This window comes from Hippopotamus amphibius, chromosome 5 (assembly GCF_030028045.1).
Source record: "Hippopotamus amphibius kiboko isolate mHipAmp2 chromosome 5, mHipAmp2.hap2, whole genome shotgun sequence".
Taxonomy (NCBI): domain Eukaryota; kingdom Metazoa; phylum Chordata; class Mammalia; order Artiodactyla; family Hippopotamidae; genus Hippopotamus; species Hippopotamus amphibius.
In genome coordinates this window covers 30197374-30214955 of record NC_080190.1, presented here as the reverse complement: position 1 = coordinate 30214955, position 17582 = coordinate 30197374, and the positions used below count along the sequence as shown (strand labels likewise).

General features: G+C 46.0%; 2 protein-coding genes across 4 annotated transcripts in view; one reads left to right on the top strand and one right to left on the bottom strand.

Moving 5' to 3' along the window:
• Positions 1-4982: 4982 nt before the first annotated feature.
• Positions 4983-14884, bottom strand: SLC25A28 (solute carrier family 25 member 28). The gene is made up of 4 exons (XM_057735124.1): positions 14500-14884; positions 8432-8660; positions 7253-7309; positions 4983-5825 (listed from the first exon to the last, which is right to left on the bottom strand). The coding sequence occupies exons 1-4, from the start codon at positions 14788-14790 to the stop codon at positions 5308-5310; spliced, it is 1095 nt and encodes a 364-aa protein (XP_057591107.1). The 5' UTR covers positions 14791-14884; the 3' UTR covers positions 4983-5307.
• A 666-nt stretch (positions 14885-15550) lies between these two features.
• ENTPD7 (ectonucleoside triphosphate diphosphohydrolase 7) overlaps positions 15551-17582 on the top strand; it is a 64340-nt gene continuing 62308 nt past the window's right edge. For all 3 annotated transcript variants that reach the window (XR_009053733.1, XM_057735120.1, XM_057735117.1), the window contains exon 1: positions 15551-15851. The gene's annotated coding sequence lies outside the window, so the exon portion shown is untranslated. The remainder of the gene's footprint in view (positions 15852-17582) is intronic.

Genomic DNA, 17582 nt, shown 5'->3' with positions numbered 1-17582 from the left:
TGTGTGTGTGTGTGTGTACTCTTGAGCACAAGCTGAAGCTACAGTCCACAGGTAGAATACCTTCTTCAGGAAAACTTCAGTTCTGCTCTAAGGCCTTTCAACTAATTAAAGCAGCCCCCTCTCCCAGATTATCTTTCTATGATAATCTTTCTTACTTCAAGTAAACTGATTATAAACTTTAATCATATCCTTATATCCACAAAATACCTTCACAGCAATGTCTAGATTAGAGTTTGATTGAAAAACTGGGGAAACTGTAGCTTTACCACATTGACACCAAAAGCTGACCATCACATTGGCCCAACATCTGTCCCAGTGCCCCCACCTGCTCAGTACATGTTTGTGAAGTGAAGTGGCTCATTCCTAACCCCGATACCATCATTTTCCCAGACAGACCTCAGTGTGTGACCACAACCATTGCATTGTCAGCAGGTAGTTAGCAAGCACCTGTTATGAGTACCGGGGTGCAGGGGGCGACACCAAAAAGGCACGATTCTGGGCCCCAGTTAACGAAGGAGATGAAACACAGCCAGATGAGTGCAAACAACCTGTAGGTAAGTTCCCACATGAATGTCTAAACCATCATCAAGTCCCTTTCATCTTCCGGTAATGATATTTCACAGGGTCCTCTTTTTCTTTTTTTGAAATTATTATTATTACTACTACTATTGTTTTTTGGCCCCACCACGCAGCATGCAGGATCTTAGGTCCCTGACCAGGGACTGAACCCATGCCCCCTGTAGTGGAAGCACAGAGTCTTAACCATTGGACCACCAGGGAAGTCCCGAGGGTCCTCTTTTTCTAAATGGTGTCAAGAGCCCCTCAGCTAGAGTCCCTGTCTCCAGTGTCATCCTATATCTGGGCTGTTGCTAGAATCATCCTCAGACATTGCTTTAGTCCTGTCCCTCCCTGCTTAAGAACCAGGAGAGCTCCTCAGCAGCTGCCAAGTCAAGTCTAAACTCCTCTGCCTGCTTTCAGGCTCTCCAGAATATGACCCTCCCTGGGTGACTTGACAGCTGTCTTAATATTTTTGAAGGGCTGTCAGAGAGAATAAGGATTAGTGTGATTCTGTGCTGCTCCAGCAGGCAGAAGGAGATCACAGGTGGAAATTACAGGGAGACTTAAGTGCCTCAATAGAAAGAATTTTTCTCCTTTCTTTTTGGTGTGTGAGTGTGGGCGGCTGGGGTGGTGTTGGTGGAAAAAGTTTGCGTTTACAGAGCCCTGACGATGCAGGGAGCGCTGTGTGCGGCGCTCATAGAATTGTTTGTCCTCTGCTCATCAATCTAAGGTAGCAGGAGGTAACAAGCACTGCTCATCCAGCCTGAACAGCGATCGTGTGAGGTTTCTGATAGTTTAGACAGAATATTGTTTATCAAGCCTCCTATATCAGTGACCGAAGACAACAGAAGGAATATTTTAGATTTTCAAGAAAATATGTGTTTTTTTTTAATGCTTCATTTTTCATGTTGTAGGTTCAGGTTGGAAAGATAGGCAGGGGCCAAATTATGTAAAGCCCTGTTGGCCATGGTGAGGAATTTAGAAGCAGAGGAGTGAGATGATTCTAGAATGGAAGCAGAAGACTTAAGGAATGAACTTTCTAACCAGTGAACTTTGCAGTGATGACATGGATGGTCTCAGGCCGCAGTGACCTCCCAGACCCAGGAGGGTGTCTGTCAGGGATGCTGTAGAGTGAAGTGGGGCTCAAGGAGGGATGACTTCTAAGAACCCTCTTACCTCTGAATTCTCACTGGCCAACCTCACCCCTTCCATCCCCTCACCTGCAGTCAGGATCTCTTCAGCTTCTGCTGGGAGGTGGTACCAAACTGTCTCCCCACGCTGAACCTTCTCTCTACAGCTACCCTGCTGTCCTTTTTGTCATTCACATTCTACCTTCCAATGCTCTGGAGAATAAATTATTATAAAGGTGCACCAAGGGACTGACTGAATAACCTGTTATACGTTTGTACAATGGAATGCTGTGTGGCCATTTACATTGAGGTGATGGAAGAAAATTTAATAATGTGGAAAAATGGACACCATATACTGTGACGTGAAAGAAGCTGTTTACCCTGTGGTCTGATTTTTGAAAATTAACAAAAAATAACGCATCGAAAAAATACTAGATGATGTTTACCTCAAAATGTTGTCATATTCTCTGGGTAATCAGATTGGAGGTATTTTCTTTTTATCTATGTTTTCTAAATTTTATAAGATTAGCGTGGCCTGACTTTTATTGGTTTTTACAAAAGGTTTTTTTTCATTTTACTATTCATCAAAGCCACCTCTTCCTCATTAACTCTGACCTACACTAATCTCATCTTCTGTCTCTCAGTCTCGTTGGTTCCATGTGGAACCAACCATGTACATGACTATATACTGTTTTGTGTTAATACAGGTTGTTTCATTCACAGTGGTCTTGTATGTCAGATTAAGAAAAGTTTTCTCTGGCCAAATTATGACTTATTTTCTCACTTTCCTCATTGGATAGCACTGTGCAGGAATTGACCCCTTGATGGTGGCTTGGTGCTGGGTCCTCACGGTGCTACATAACCTACCTGGCTTTCCAGGAAGACTCCGGGCTTGGGGATACTCCCAAAGCCCACAGTTCCCATGGATGTGATGAGCCCACGAAAGTGAGGCTTGGTTCTGACCCAGGTACCCAGTCACTGGCATCCAGACTCTCGACCCCATCACACTGTTCTACCTCTGTTTTCTCTAGTGATTGGGCCCAGAGACCTGCAGAATCTAATGCCCTGTCCAAATTCCAAGCCAACTGTCCCCCCTAGCTAGAACACAATTAGAGACCGGGAGGTCACTTTGCATTCTTTTCCCATTATTTGTGAGTGGCATTAGAGCTGAGGGTGTCTTTAGTGACTTTCATTCTTTCTGAAATTACCCCATGTCCTTTTCTTGAAAAGTGGGCCTTATTGCCACAATGTCTGCTGTGGTCCTGGTACCACTCCAGGCAGTAGCCCTGGAAAGGTGTCTACAGGGCCAGGGTTTGGGGAGGCATCCCTTTGTTCTCGTGCTTAATCCATGCTGGGAGGCAGCTATTCTCTTACACTTTTACAAGCACTTTTACTTCCTCTAAAATGACCTCTGCCATGCCTTCATCATGCTCTTTCTACTCCCCAGGCGATTCAGACTCCGGAGATCACCGTTTGGCACTGCTAACATCTCTCTTCCATCGTTAAATCAGAGGGGCAGCAGAGCTTACTTAAGGTTTAGAACAGGAGATCCTGCTGTTTTCTTGACAGTTTGTTTCAAGTGCATTCAGATTCTCCATAGATACTTGAAGGGCTGTCAGGTGGAAGGAGAACAAGATTTATTCTGTAACCGAATCCTGCTGATCTGCAACCCTAACCTCGCTCCAGTCTGGTGCTTTTCTTGTCTCCCTCACCATAGTCCCTGCACAGACCACCATGCAGCCTTACCTGGATGACTGTGGCAGCCTCCTCCCCGGTCTGCCTGCCTGTCCAGTCTTGCTCCTCTAAACCTTTCTTGGAGAGCCTAAGTGATCTGTTTCAGTCGTAAATCTCATCATACCACACCTCTGCTTAAAACCAGGTAATGTCTCTGCACTGCCTTCAGGATAAAGTCTAAACTCCTTAGCATTGCTTTTAAGACCCAGGCCCTGCTTGGCTCTCCAGCTGCGTGCGCTGCCCAGGCTGTCAGCCCCATCAAACCCCTTGCACACTGAACCCCAAGCACTTCTTATTCTCTTATCTCCAGGCCTTCGCCTAGAACATCCCCGCCCCCCACCCCCACCCCCAGTTAGCTCATTTGCCTCCAGGTGTCACCTCAGATGTCACTTCCTCCAAAAGCCTACCCCAACACCCAAGGCCAGGCTGGGTATTCTTCTGTCCTCCAAGGCTATCTAGTTTTACCCTATCGCATTTCTTGTCATTTTATCTTGTAATTGCCTGTTTACATGTATCTTCCTCTCCAGACAACAGTCTCCTTGAGGGCTGGGATGTTGTTGTTTTTGTAATTTAATTTTTTAAAATCTTTTTTTTGGGGGGGGGGGGTAGTTTTATTTATCATTGTGTCCCCAACACCAGTGCCTGATGGATGGACATAGCAAAGGTGATAGATAGAAGTTTCAGGGGGGTAATTTCCACTGTATGTACTGAAAAACTTGCTAATAACTGGTTCAGTTGCACAAAAAGGAACAGACTGACCCACAGAGCACAGTGAAAGCCCTATCCCTGTAAGTCTCCCTGTAAGTTTCCTCTCCTCTCTGAACCCAAGTGGCCGTCAGCAGGGAGCTCCTTCAGAAGGCAGGTGGAGTACAAGCCCTCTGCTCACTTCCTATCTGCAGCAGGGCACGATTAGATTCACTTCTGGGGACAAAAGATCTGCATTGAGGTTCCAGTTCTGCACTTACTCTGTGACCTTGAACAAGTCACAGCCTCCCTCAGCTTTCCTTACCTGGAAAATAGAGGTGATCTCTGCACTGCCTGCTTCAGATTTTGCGATAACCAAATGAGATCACGTACATTAAAGTACTTTGTAAAAGCCTTAAAATCAAATGAAAGGTATTATTATTTACCACATAATCTTCAGGACTTGCATCTTCACGGACTAATTTTAGCTTTGCAACTACATTAGAAAACCAAGTGCCATAGGAAAGTTTTACTGCTGCAGGCAGAGCTGAGAATTAGAGCAGAGAGATCCACACCTTCTGCACCACACCACTGCCCTCGGGAAAAGGCAACAGTGGGGATCAAGAGCACCTGTTTAGCTAGGATCTGTCAAAGCCCACTGTTCCTGCCATCAGAGAGATTCCTTGGAGCCTGTTACTAAAACAGGGGGAGTTGGGCCCCAAAGTCTTAGATCACCACAAAAACAGCAGAAACAAAAACTACAGACATACGCAGTAAACCTTCCCCGTGGGCCCCTTGATTTATGCTTAAAGTCAATAACGGTTGACAGCATTTCACTTCCCCTTTGGCAAGACAAACCCAATGAAACCATTTAGTTTAAAGGCTTTTTATTAGGAACCAGGGGAATGAGCTGCTTATCCCTCTATAACAGTCTAGAGCAGGTCACCAGGCCCAGGAAGGAGAGAGTGTCAAAGATGCTGTGGTGTGACTCGCTGCACTTGCTTAGGGCCGGAAGGAAAGGCGGCGGCGACGGAGGGCGGCAGGAACTGGTGTCAGCCAAAACACCAAGAGCCTGGGGGGAGCGAGCCCTCTGCCTTCCCTCCCACTGCACTCAGGCTGGAGCGCGCCAGGAGACAGAGAAGGTGGCTGGAGTGGGCAGGGCAGCAGTGTTGGCGGAACCCTGGCTCCGCTCGGTGCTGCTTCACTTGCCTGCCCTCCACTCTTCTTGCCGTTTAGTGATTAGGTATTTGAAGAACTCATACACAGACCATGCGATGGCTGTGGAGGGGATCTGGTAAATGACTCTAGCCTGCACCCCTCGGAAGTAGGCGGTCACCCCGCCTACTTGATACACCGTCCTGAAGGCACTAGCCATGCCTGTGATATGTCCTGTAATGTTTGAGTTCAAAGCCAGGGATTCCTGGGTGTTGAGCAGTGTTTTGCAAACGTCCAGTGGGGTTGTGGCAGCGGCAGCTACAGCTCCTGCACAGGCTCCGGAGAGGACGTGGGAGCTGGGGTTGTACCGTCTCTGGGGGTTAAAGTGCTCCTGCAGGAATTCATAGGTCATGAAGTGAATGGCTTGGAACGGAACGTTCATGGTTAGCTGGGTGGTATAGCTGCGGTAAAAGGCTCCGGCCCCTTCGTTTTGCCACACTGCCCGTACACAGTCTGTCACCCGGTGGTATGGTGAGTTGTACATCTGCATCCTCTGCTTGACCACTGGTGGTGCCATCAACGAGAAGAAGGAAACAGCCACAGCAATCAACCGGTGAACAGGAGTGTCCAGATTCAGAGTCCCAAGTCAGCAGATCGGCCAATGGATTGGAGAGAGAAAAAGGTATGAGTGACTTGTCAGCCTGATTAGTAAAGGTTTCCCCTTTTTGAGATGAGAGGAGAAAGGAAAGGAGAGGAGAAGAGAGGAGAGGAGAGGAGAGGGTGATAAAAGGCTAAAAAATAATGGACCCAATTCCAGTAGGATTTCTTTAAAACCAGCCAATTAATATACAGGATAGGGACTTCCCTGGTGGCACAGTGGATAAGACTCCAAGCTCCCAATGCAGGGGGCCCAGGTTCGTTCCCTGTTCAGGGAACAAGAGCCTACATGCATGCCACAACTGAGAGTTCGCATGCCACAACTAAGAAGCCCATGTGCCACAACTAAGGAGCCCACCCGCTTCAACTAAGGAGCCTACCTGCTGCAACTAAGACCTGGTGCAACCAAATAAATAAATATTAAAGAAAAATACAGGATATACCTACAGTCTAGAGACTCCGGAGGGTTTCCTTGAAATAAGTACCTACCTATTACTATCACCATCGTACGCTTTCATAACTCTTAGGACAAGAAATGACTCAGTGGCAGTGAACACAATGAACCCATAGCCCTAACAATCCCAGTCCTCAGGTACACAGAACACTGAACTCTTATAGCATGAGGGTGTCGTCCTTCCACAGGGGAAGGGCTACCGAAACCAGAATTCTTAGCCAAGGAGAGCATGGCGCTCGTTCCCAAACATCTCCTGCCCCCTCAAGTAGATACATGGTATGAGCTCAGGATCTTCAGCTTAGCTTTGGCCCTTTCCTTGTCTTGGCCTTGCCCAGGTTAAAGAACTGGAAATTTAAGGAACATGGCAACTGTGCTCTCCTTTCACATCTGTTTGGGTACTCCACTCTCCAACTGAAAAGCCAAGATCCAGGCAGCAGTGCGGGGACTAAGCTCTACCAGTGTACCCTTTCATTCCTATCTCAACCATTCTTCATTCCAACAAGAAAGGCAGTATTTTCAAATGTCAAAATCCATCTTTACCTCTTTGAAGAAAAGTAAAATAATCTAATTTTTTTAGATCAAATCCACTACAAAGGGGACTTCCAGGAAGGCGCAGGAACAGGCCACACAGGACCTTTTTACCAGGGAAGCCACAGATGAATTAAATCTCAATGAATATGCTTCCTGTCTAAGGGAATCCTCCTAAGCACCGACAACGTGGAGGGAGTGCCCTCTAGTGGTAAGACAATGTAACACACCAGGATTTCCCACCAAAACTGATGGGGTGCTCCCTGGCTTTCATCTGCAGACCAAAAATAAAGTAAAAGCCCAGAGATGTAGATGCAGCTGCCCAGAGAGGGAAAGGGTGAGGAATCATTACCTTCTACTGGATTCATGGCTGCATCATGAAGTAATGTTGCCACACACCCGGCTGCACCTGCAAAGGAAAAAACAACTGCCACATGTAAGGCCAGGAGAAGGTGACTGACTCATGGAGGCCCCAGAGTGAAGGGGAGTGGCTGTGATAAACCACAGCAGGGAGAGGGAATGTTAAGAGCAAGTTTAAAAGATGGGAACCCATTGCTTCTAAATGCCTGTTCAGAGAAATGAAGATATTTGTTCCCTCTAACTTAGTAAAGCCATCAATCTACCTTCCACAGCTACTATAGGAAGGCCAGGAAGAGTCGGAGCAAACAGCCCAACAGCCCAGATTTTACCCACAAAGATGGCTCTGAGAATAAATGCAGTTCATGTTCCAGACAGGAAGCAGATACACTGTGGCCAAGGGAGGCCAGTGCCATCAACTGCCTCCAATGGAGGGAGAGCACAAGGACAGGTAGTCAGATTTCCACCACAGAATCTCACCTTCTATCCTGCTGCCCAACCCCAGTCTCCAAATGCTAACATCTGTCCATCTAGACCTTCCCCTCAGGTCCTGAACTACCCTCTCTGTCACCCTCTCCCCTCCACTTTCACTCTGGTTTTCTCTAGGCTGCTGTCCCTTCCCTTACTTCCACACAACCTCCAACCCCCTGGTTTCTTTGTACAGGAGGCCCCTAGCCTGACCCCATTCACTTGGTGAGGCCCTGTCATGTCCTCCATGACACAAACTGCACTTGGGCAGCTGGGATTCTGAAAAGGTGAGGCGAAGAGCTGAGGCTTCATTAATGTCTCCCTTGGGCAGCTGGGTCACGGCCAGTCCTACCCCGAGGAGCAGAATGCTACCCGACTGTCAGGAAATACACAACGGGGGCAGTTCAGTGTGTGTCTCCACATCACCAGGGCATGAGAAGCTGATGCCAGGGAGAAGATGAGAGTAAAGAGTCAAGCTGGTATGTAAAGGAGGATATGGTAACCCTCTGTTGAGATGCCCCAAAGAAGTGGTGGGGTTGAAACAGCCTGCTGTCTGAGAACATCAGGATTGGAAGTCTCTCCCCTATAATCTGGCCTACCCCAGCTCAAAGCTTCAACTTCAAACCATGCTGAGACTGGAAAGCACTGACAGCAGCAAAGCCCAGAGTTGGGAAAGTGGGGGAACCAGCACAGGAAGGCTCAATACCATTGGCAATATGGCTATTGCCCCCAGGGTGGATTACATCACTCAATGTCTTTTTTAACTTTTCATAGCAGGCAAAATAGAGGGCGTGGGCAGGCCCTGCGCCTGTTGCTGTGACGTTCAGGCCTCGCATGGGCCTCCACAGACCCTCCGTTCTTATAATCCTCCAGAGGGCCTCCAACACATTGCGATAGCGGGCAGCTGGATCAGGCTGTAGGCTCTGCATCCGGGTCTGAAAGTACAGAAAAGAGAAGTGCAATGTCAGTGAGCTGACGGCTCACCCAATCTGGACACTCAGGCTTGGGCACTGGGCAGACCTTCCAAGTGAAATCGTGCCAATATGTAGAAGTGATACCTGTCATCTGTTTTACTGCCTTCCAAATATATATCCAATCTTTCCAAGCCTTGATTGGACCTTTCTTTTTTCTGGTCATCTATGACCCTATGAGTGGAACACCATTATTTTCCCTCAGAAGAAATCACCCCTTGGTAAGCATCCTTGAACTCCAAAATAATTCAGAGCACCAGCAACAAATATTAAGCTTGTGTTTCAGGAGAAGTTGCTTTTGTATCTTAATAAATTCAGGCTAAAAGTTCTTTACAAGTGGATTCCAAAGTCAACTATTTACTGTGTACAACATACTTTATTATTTCTGAAGACTGATCCTGGGCCTGCTTCCTGACCACATACTACACTGACTAATGAGATGAGGGCTCATCCTTTGATATAACCTTGATGATAATCTGACTTCTTCAGACTACTTGGCATTGGCAGCTGGACCTGTAAATTAAAATTTTGGCAGAAGTAGCATTCCTAATAGATGCTGCTCCAATTTCCTGGGAAAGAAAGTTTACCCTCAAACTATGAAGGTGGAAACCAATCTAATCTCTAAACTGAAGGAGAGTCCAGATTTCTAATCTAAACTGACTGAATCCCAAAACTGGCATCAATGAATAAATTTAGTCTCACTGAAACATAACCCTTGGAATCTCTAGAGGATCAATGACTAGAATAAATGTATATGGTAGACATTCTGTATGATGTTCTTGGACAAAGTTTTATTCAGGAAATTAATCTTATTTGAAATGCTTCCCAAATCACAGACAATCTCTGAAGGATGAGTCTCCAATGCAGATCTTTTGTCTATTGATCCATTTCAAGGTTAAGGTGGCTACTAGATAGTATAAAATCAATGTTCAGTGCCTGGAACACAGCAGGCATGCAAGATTTGTTGAGTGACTGAATGAAAGAATGAATGAATCTTAGCTTTTTCTGCACCAGTTCATAAAGGCCATTAGTGAGCCAATAGGGGCAACTAACACCCAAGTACAGTTTAAATCCTACTTCATTCCTGTCACTGATTCAATCTGGATTTAAAAGCTTGAACCTTCCTGTTGGCCATCTGGAATCCAAGAGTAATGCCCCTTCTCAAAAGCATGGGAGAAAACTAACCAGATTAACAAGTCCTTGTTAGCTGCAAGCAATCCTCATTCCTCTAGAGTTATTTTCTTCCTGCTACCAACAAAGAACTGGTAGCCTAAAAGGTTAATTACTGGAAGTTCAATCAGAAATACACAGTATCACTTAATCACAATGTGACACATTCTTTTCTACTTCTCAGTTAATAAATAAGACAACCCAAACCATAAATTTCTAATAAAGAATGTTTACTGATCTTTCACATCACTTGGGAGTATAAAATCCATCAGTTATTCAAGGAGACTACAGGTCTTTGCTGGGTATGGCCACTAATACAGATAAACTGGGCCCGTTGACTTAACAAGTGTGTGTTTCCATAGGTTTGTTCAAAACTAATCTTGCATTGGGGTAATGTTTAGAAATTGCACTATTCTGCTGGAGTCAATGGCATATTTGGGTTACCAGTCTTGAAGGTCTGGCCTCAGAGGCCTGGAACCCTTTACCCACAAGAAAAACCTGGACTGTGGGTTAAGTTACACTGAACATTTTACACACACATCTAAATCTAACTCACAATTCTAACTCAATGAAAATACACCCTCATGGAGAGGACCCAGGCATAAGCCACACCAAATATTAAAACAAATATGGCTCCCCAAATTTGTGGACCAATAAATCAATCTTTCAGAGAAAGATGAAATCTCTAAGTAAGAATTAATGAATAGTCTTCAATATAAAAAAGCCATTGCCTGGCTTTGAAGAAAAGCCAGACAGACTAATTGGAAGGTAAGTAGTTTGGTAAGACAAGCCACATCTGAGTCAGAAAGGCTGAGTGGGAGCCCCAGCTTTGCTAGCTGTGTGGTGTTAGGTATGTCACTTAACCTCTGAGCTTCAGCGTTGGCATCTATAACGAGACTAAGAATGGCTGGCTCATAGGGCTGTTGTGGGGACTCAGAGTTAAGGCATGTAAAAGCCATTGCTAATTTATGAGATGCTAGAAATATAAGGCTTTTTATTGTATTCAAATGATTCTCAGAAATATTAGTTCATACCTTAGAATTTACAGATCATGGCAGCATTGTCTTATGTATAAGTCACTTTGCAAATAAGCATGGGCCACTAACTGGTCTTTAACCACTAATAAACCAGGCTTGATTTTGTATTTTTTGTTTTCATTTTAAAGTTCCCCTGTCGCGACAATGATTTATATGTCCCGCTATTCATCTAAAGGTCATGTTTAGGAAGGAGCACATTGGTGAAATTCTGTGTCTTGCTTGGTTCTGGAAATCTGCTTTTGGGAGGCTGTATGGAAGGCTTGGGAGTCAGACTGAGTTTAAATCATGACTCTGCTACTAACTGTGTGACCCTGGGCAAGTTACCTAACTTGCCTTCTTTTCTTCACCTATAAAATAGTGAAAATGGTGTCTACTTCATAAAGTTGTTCCAAGGATTAAATCAATAAAGGTAAGGCAAATCAGATAGTGCTTGACAAACTTGAGCAAATGCCATCTACTGAATACTTATTATTGGATACAAGAAAATCAAATAAGCCAATGTTTTCATTTCCTAGCCTTCCATTGGTGAATGTGTATAGATAACCATTTACCTCCGGAGTTTGGAAAAGATTTCCCTTTGTTCTTTCCCTCCTTAACTTACTATATAAGTAGATTATTTGCTTCACCTCTACAAAGCCAAAAAGCAGCACCTCAGTGACAGATGCTTAGTCAGATGATTTTGAGAAGAGTTTCAACTGCTTTAGGCTGCAGAACCAATCCCTTTAGATAAAGTCTGGTGCTTGCCTCTGAAGCCCAGAAAAGGAAAACTGGGATTCACGTGGGCTCCCAAACCTCCCTATTATGACCATGGAAATAGCTGGTTGAATAACTATAGCCTAGCAAGGCTATGCTGACTTCCCATGGTCCCTCCCAAGGATATTTTAAGTCAACTTGACCCTGATAAGTGGCTTGGGGGTGCACAGCTTGCATGCCAAGAGGCACTGTCAGCTTTCGTTTGCAAACACTATGGTTGCCCTCTAGGCTCCAACACAGATACCTGCCCATGGTCTTAGGGTATGTTGGGTTGCTCTTCCTCTCTACCACCTATTTATGGTAAAAGAGGAAGAATAGTGCCTGGGGACAAGTGAACTGGGAAGCCCTTTCTGAAGGAAGAGATTTGAATTTTACTTTAATGTATGCACAATAATGTCTACTGTAAACACTGTTTACTGACACTAAATCCTGATGGTCTCATCTAGTTTTTCCCTTTAGCCATTTAAATCCCTGCCATTAATGGCAAATGAAAACAATTATTCCAAAATACACTTTTGCATTTTTGAAGACTCCTGAGCATTTTTTTCTTCCAGGTGAAATAATTCTTTTTTTTTTTTTTAATTATTTCTTTAATGTAGTGCTTTGAGGCATGACTGTAATGTTGTATTACTAACTTTTAAAATACAAAAATTCCAAAGCTTATGTAAATGAATAAGAACTGTTCTTCAAAATAGTTACCTTGGAAGTGACTTATTCTAGCAATGCTGCTGTGGTTATGCAAAACATTTCTGGAACTCCTCTTTCCAAAGTGTTCCCTCAGTGGGTTTATCAGCCTCAGGAATAAATCAGTCTCCTTGCTTTCCAGTCCTACTTTATCTTTGACCCCAATCAGCAGTACCCATTTTGATCTCCCATCTGAACTGCCATATTTGATTCTGAATGGTCTCAATTACTAAAATATCAACTCCATCTTGTCACAGGAAAAAGACTTGCCCCATTTAAGGATATGCAGCCAAATATTCTGGAGGCATTTTTAACAAAGGAAGTTATAAAATGTTTACAACAACAATAACATTATATAAATATATGCAGTAAGGAGATAGCCACCCAGGGTAGTGAGACAACACTTAAAATTGATAAAGCTGCGGTGATATTTCTAAGTCAATCACATTATTACACTGTATTTTTCAAGCCATTCAATAATTTTCATTACTCTCCTTGATCTAGTTTTCAGCTGATACCCATCCTGAAAGACAGCACCCTAGACTATCTTGGACTCTACTCACAGTCCAAGTATAGTGAGGTTATTTTGCAGTTAGATCATGTTAACTTTTGGATATATAGCATTAACAACTCAACAGTCATTCAACCTAGACTCTATTACATAATGATTTTTTTATTTGTACTTCTCCGTTTCACATTTCAATATTGTTAGAGCATTAGCCATCCTCTTACTTCTCTGTCCTGGATTTTACTATTTATTTCTATTCCTCACAAGTGACATGGGTATTTAAAATTCTAATATCCATTTTAGCCAAGTGCATTTACCACAGTTTCAATGGGTATGGCCCTTGGTAGGAGTTACCTTGCAATGTGCTACAATACTCCTATCAACTCAGTGTCACTCACAAAGCTTAACAAGCACTTTCTCCATTTCCTCATCCCCCTTACTAATAAAAACATGAAACGGTACTGGAACTAGGGAGAAGCAGAAGAGAGAGACTTTGCCTCTCCCAAATTGATACTCTCCTCCTGAATATGTAACTTCTTCCTAATTTGGGAAGAAAACATACATCCAAGAGCTGTGAGAAAATCAACTATTATCCTTAACATGTAAAGGAGGAACCAGTCTCTGTCATTATATTTATTTCAACTGTCCCCCTGAGTGTGGTTTTATTTATTTACTGGTGGTTCCTTTGCTAATGCATAAGAATAAGAACTGTAGAGAACAATGTGTCACCCAGCTTTCTTCAGATGCATCTGACTTCTTGTACCCACTCATCAGCCTGCTTGGTGTGGATGAAATTAGTTTTACTTTCACACAAATCATGCCCTCTTGTTGATCCCATTTCATTTTCTTCACACTAACATCTACTTTCCAATATTGTCAGGCTTCCCTTCTAGGCAACTTTTCCCTTTTTGTCAACTTCAAGTGGCTAAAGAAATACACTATGAGGTCCATCTCTCATTGGAGGGCTGATGTGCTGCCTGTACATACACAATCCCAACCCCAGCTCAATTTTCACGTTCAGGAAATAGGTGGGGTATCATGCTTGCTGCACAGAAACCGAAACTTTTCCCTGAACAAGGGCTTTCGCATATTATTTCCAGTCAGGAACTCTGAATTCTGACTGCACAATGATTTCCAACCATTCATGGGCTAAGATTTAATAAGTAAATCCTTCATCTAGCTGAGAGATCCCAGATTCTGGTTCCTGCCCTGTCACTTTTAAGGGAAAACACAGCAAGGAACTTGTAAATGCACTGGCCAGAGAACATCTCCAGCCATTAAGATCCTATTTAGGGTCTTGAGTAAGCTCTATCTTAATCAAGTTAGTAGCACTTACCTGCTCCCATCCCATCCCACCCTATTCCTGTTTAGTCCCAGCTGGGATCCAGGGTTTTGTCTGACAGATTTTCTTTCCAGAGTGCCGATTCAGATCTCACTGACGCTTAGAAATGGGTCCTGGTTCCTGACTGGGATCAATTCCTTGCTTGCTTAGGTGTGTGGTTCGAACCGTGTGGTGGTGGCAGGAGCCAGAAAAGAACCTATGTCAGCTCCGGCTCTCGGCTGGGATCCTGGCTCCGGGCACCCTGGCTCCGGGCATGACCCAGGGGTCAGGTCAGCCCCAGGTCGGGTTCGGAGCTGGTCCAGGTCTCACCTTGACGCAATCGATGGGGTACATCACGCAGTGCTCCAGGATCCCTGCCACGGCGCCCGCCACCATGTGCGTGGTGACAGTGGCTCCAGCCGGCAGCGCTTCGTAGTCCGGGCCGGAGTCCGGATCCTGCCGTACCGGGGGCCTGCAGGCCCCGGCCTCCCCGCCGCTGGCCCCCCGGCCCACGCCCCGCTGCAGCCACCCGTCCAGCAGCGCAGACTCCCCGGGGCTCCGCCCCGGCCCAGCCGCCGGCCCCCCCGCCACACCGCCAGCACCCCGCCCCTCCAACTCCATCCACCCGGGCCAGCTGCGGTGCCCACCCCCGCCGCCGCCGCCGCCGCCACCGCCGCCGCCCCCCAGCCCCGTCGCGTCTGCCTCAGGCGCGGCCCAGAGAGCCCGGGGCCTCGGGCTCCCGCTTGGCCCCGAGGACACGCCTCTCAGTCAGCCATTGGTGCAGCCGCCAAGATAGCCCCGCCCCTTTGCTTACGTAGGAAAAATATGTCTGTGGTATTAGTGAAGTTGCCTGTCATTCCTCCACCCAGCGGCGTTGCTACCCCTTAAATCCCACCCCTTCCCCTTTGATCTTGGAAGCTTCTTGTTTATTGGCCATTTGATTGGCCAACATATAAGAACAACCCGCCCTCCGACTTTTCTGGGGGGGGCGGGAGAAACTTAAGGCTGAACTTTGATAGGCTCAACCACTCTTGATACTTTGACCGCGGCTATTGGCCAGCATCATGTCGGGATCCGATTGGCTGCAGGAAGAGGGCGAAGCGCCCAGGCTGTAGAGGCGGAATTTGGGCCGCTGACTGGCGCTGGTGGAGCTGTGGGCGCTGCAGGCTGCATCGCCTCGGGGGAAGGGGGAGGGCGGTGCCTGGCCTTCAAGGTCAAACCGCTGACGGATGCCGTTAGGACCCGCGTTCTAGCGCCCGCCCCGAATCCCGAGGCTCGCGAGTCGCGTGCGGGCGGGCGGCCCTGGCCCGAGAGCTCTGTTCCCGCGGGATCTCGGGCTGGCGTGGGGCGGAGCGGGCCCGGGCCGGGCATCTCCTGGCATGGCCTGCCGGCATATCGGGAAAGCTGTTGCGACATGCAGGCGGCGGCCCGTTAAACTCCGGTCAGGTCGGGAGAGTTGGCCCCTCCGTGCCGCGAGCGGGCAGATTCCTTAGGGCATGGTGCTCCTCGTGCCCCAGCGCCCGGCAGTGGGCTTGCCACGGAGTCGCCCAGTAAACGCCGCGGTTGTTGAGTGAATGAGTTCTCCGGGGGCCTGCCGTCGTTCGGCCCTACGCCAGGCCGAGAGCTGGAGGCGGGGAAGGGAGATGTCGAAATAGGGCGGGATGATTCGGAGACGACGACAGGTGGGTAGGCTGGGCAGGAGGCAGCTGCTGAAACACGGGGAAAGTACGGCACATTGGGGGGAGCTTGTCGGACGCACAGCTTGTCCCCGAGCTGACTCACTGAGGAGCCCCCCTGGCCGGTGATGATTCTTTTTGTGATAAGACCCGTCTCAGAAGGGCGCTTACTGGTTGAAGAACAATGCCAGCAGTTCCCAGCCTTGAGCACCACCTCCTGGGCGGTGATGTTACCCTGGTGGTGCTTTGCTAGGGCTGCGGGCTCGCTTGAGGAACAGGCTTTCCCCGGTGCGTCTTCCCGGCTTCTTCAGTCTCCCCTCACTGGAGTGTGTTTGCGCAAGTCTCCCTAGTGTTTCCAGATCTGTCTTTACTCCCTGTTTTACTGAGATGATGATGTAATTGTGAACTTTAAATCTCTGTTTCTAGCTTTTCCTTAGATAAGAAAGGTTTTTCTTTTTCTCTCTAAAGCTTAACCCTTTTCTGGATCTCTGGGGGATTTTTAGCCTTGTTTTGCTTAATTTTAAACGTATTCTCTTCCTGTTCAGCACTGGCTTTTTTTTTTTTTTTTTTTACTTTTTACAATAAACTGCATATGTTTAGAGTGTACAATTTGGTATCCCAGTCTCCCAGTTTGTTTCCGCCCCCCAACCCTCCCCTCTTGGTGTCCATGTTTGTTCTCTACATCTGTGTCTCTATTTCTGCCTTGCAAACCGGTTGATTTGCACCATTTTTCTATAGTCCACATATATGTGTTAATATACAATATTTGTTTTTCTCTTTCTGACTCACTTCACTCTGTATGACAGTCTCTGGGTCCATCCATGTCTCTACAAATGTCCCAGTTTCATTGCTTTTTACAGCTGAGTAATATTCCATTGTATGTATGTACCACATCTTTTTTATCCATTCATCTGTTGATGGACATTTAGGTTGCTTCCATGTCCTGGCTATTGTAAATAGTGCTGCAATGAACATTGGAGTGCATGTGTCTTTTTGAATGATGGTGTTCTCTGGGTATATGCCCAGCAGTGGGATTGCTGGGTCATACGGTAACTCTATTCTTAGTTTTGCAAGGAGCCTCCATACTGTTCTCCATAGTGGCTGTATCAATTTACATTCCCACCAGCAATGCAAGAGCATTCCTTTTTCTCCACACCCTCGCCAGCATTTAGTGTTTGTAGATTTTCTGATGATGCCCATTCTGACCGGTGTGAGGTGATACCTCATTGTAGTTTTGATTTGCATTTCTCTAATAATTAGTGATGTTGAGCAGCTTTTCATGTGTCTCTTGGCCGTCCGTATGTCTTCTTTGGAGAAATGCCTATTTAGGTCTGCCCATTTTTTGATTGGGTTGTTTATTTTTTTGATATTGAGCTGGATGAACTGTTTATATATTTTGGAGATTAATCCTTTGTCTGTTGATTCATTTGCAAATATTTTTTCCCATTCTGAGGGTTGTCTTTTCGTCTTGCTTATAGTTTCCTTTGCTGTGCAGAAGCTTTGAAGTTTCATTAGGTCCCACTTATTTATTTTTGTTTTTATTTCCATTACTCTAGGGGGTGGATCAAAAAAGATCTTGCTGTTATTTACATCGAAGAGTGTTCTTCCTATGTTTTCCTCTAGGAGTTTTATAGTCTCTGGCCTTACCTTTAGGTCTTTTGTCCATTTTGAGTTTATTTTTGTGTATGGTGTTAGGAAGTGTTCTAATTTCATTCTTTTACATGTAGCAGTCCAGTT

What these genes read in the sequence shown, in the direction of transcription:
- SLC25A28 (XM_057735124.1), bottom strand. Translation starts at nt 14,790, where the DNA reads ATGGAGTTGGAGGGGCGGGGTGCTGGCGGTGTGGCGGGGGGGCCGGCG. An exon ending in ACCCCATCGATTGCGTCAAG is followed by an intron (nt 8,661 to 14,499) that starts GTGAGACCTGGA and finishes CTGTACTTTCAG; the next exon opens with ACCCGGATGCAGAGCCTACA. An exon ending in CAATAGCCATATTGCCAATG is followed by an intron (nt 7,310 to 8,431) that starts GTATTGAGCCTT and finishes TTTCCTTTGCAG; the next exon opens with GTGCAGCCGGGTGTGTGGCA.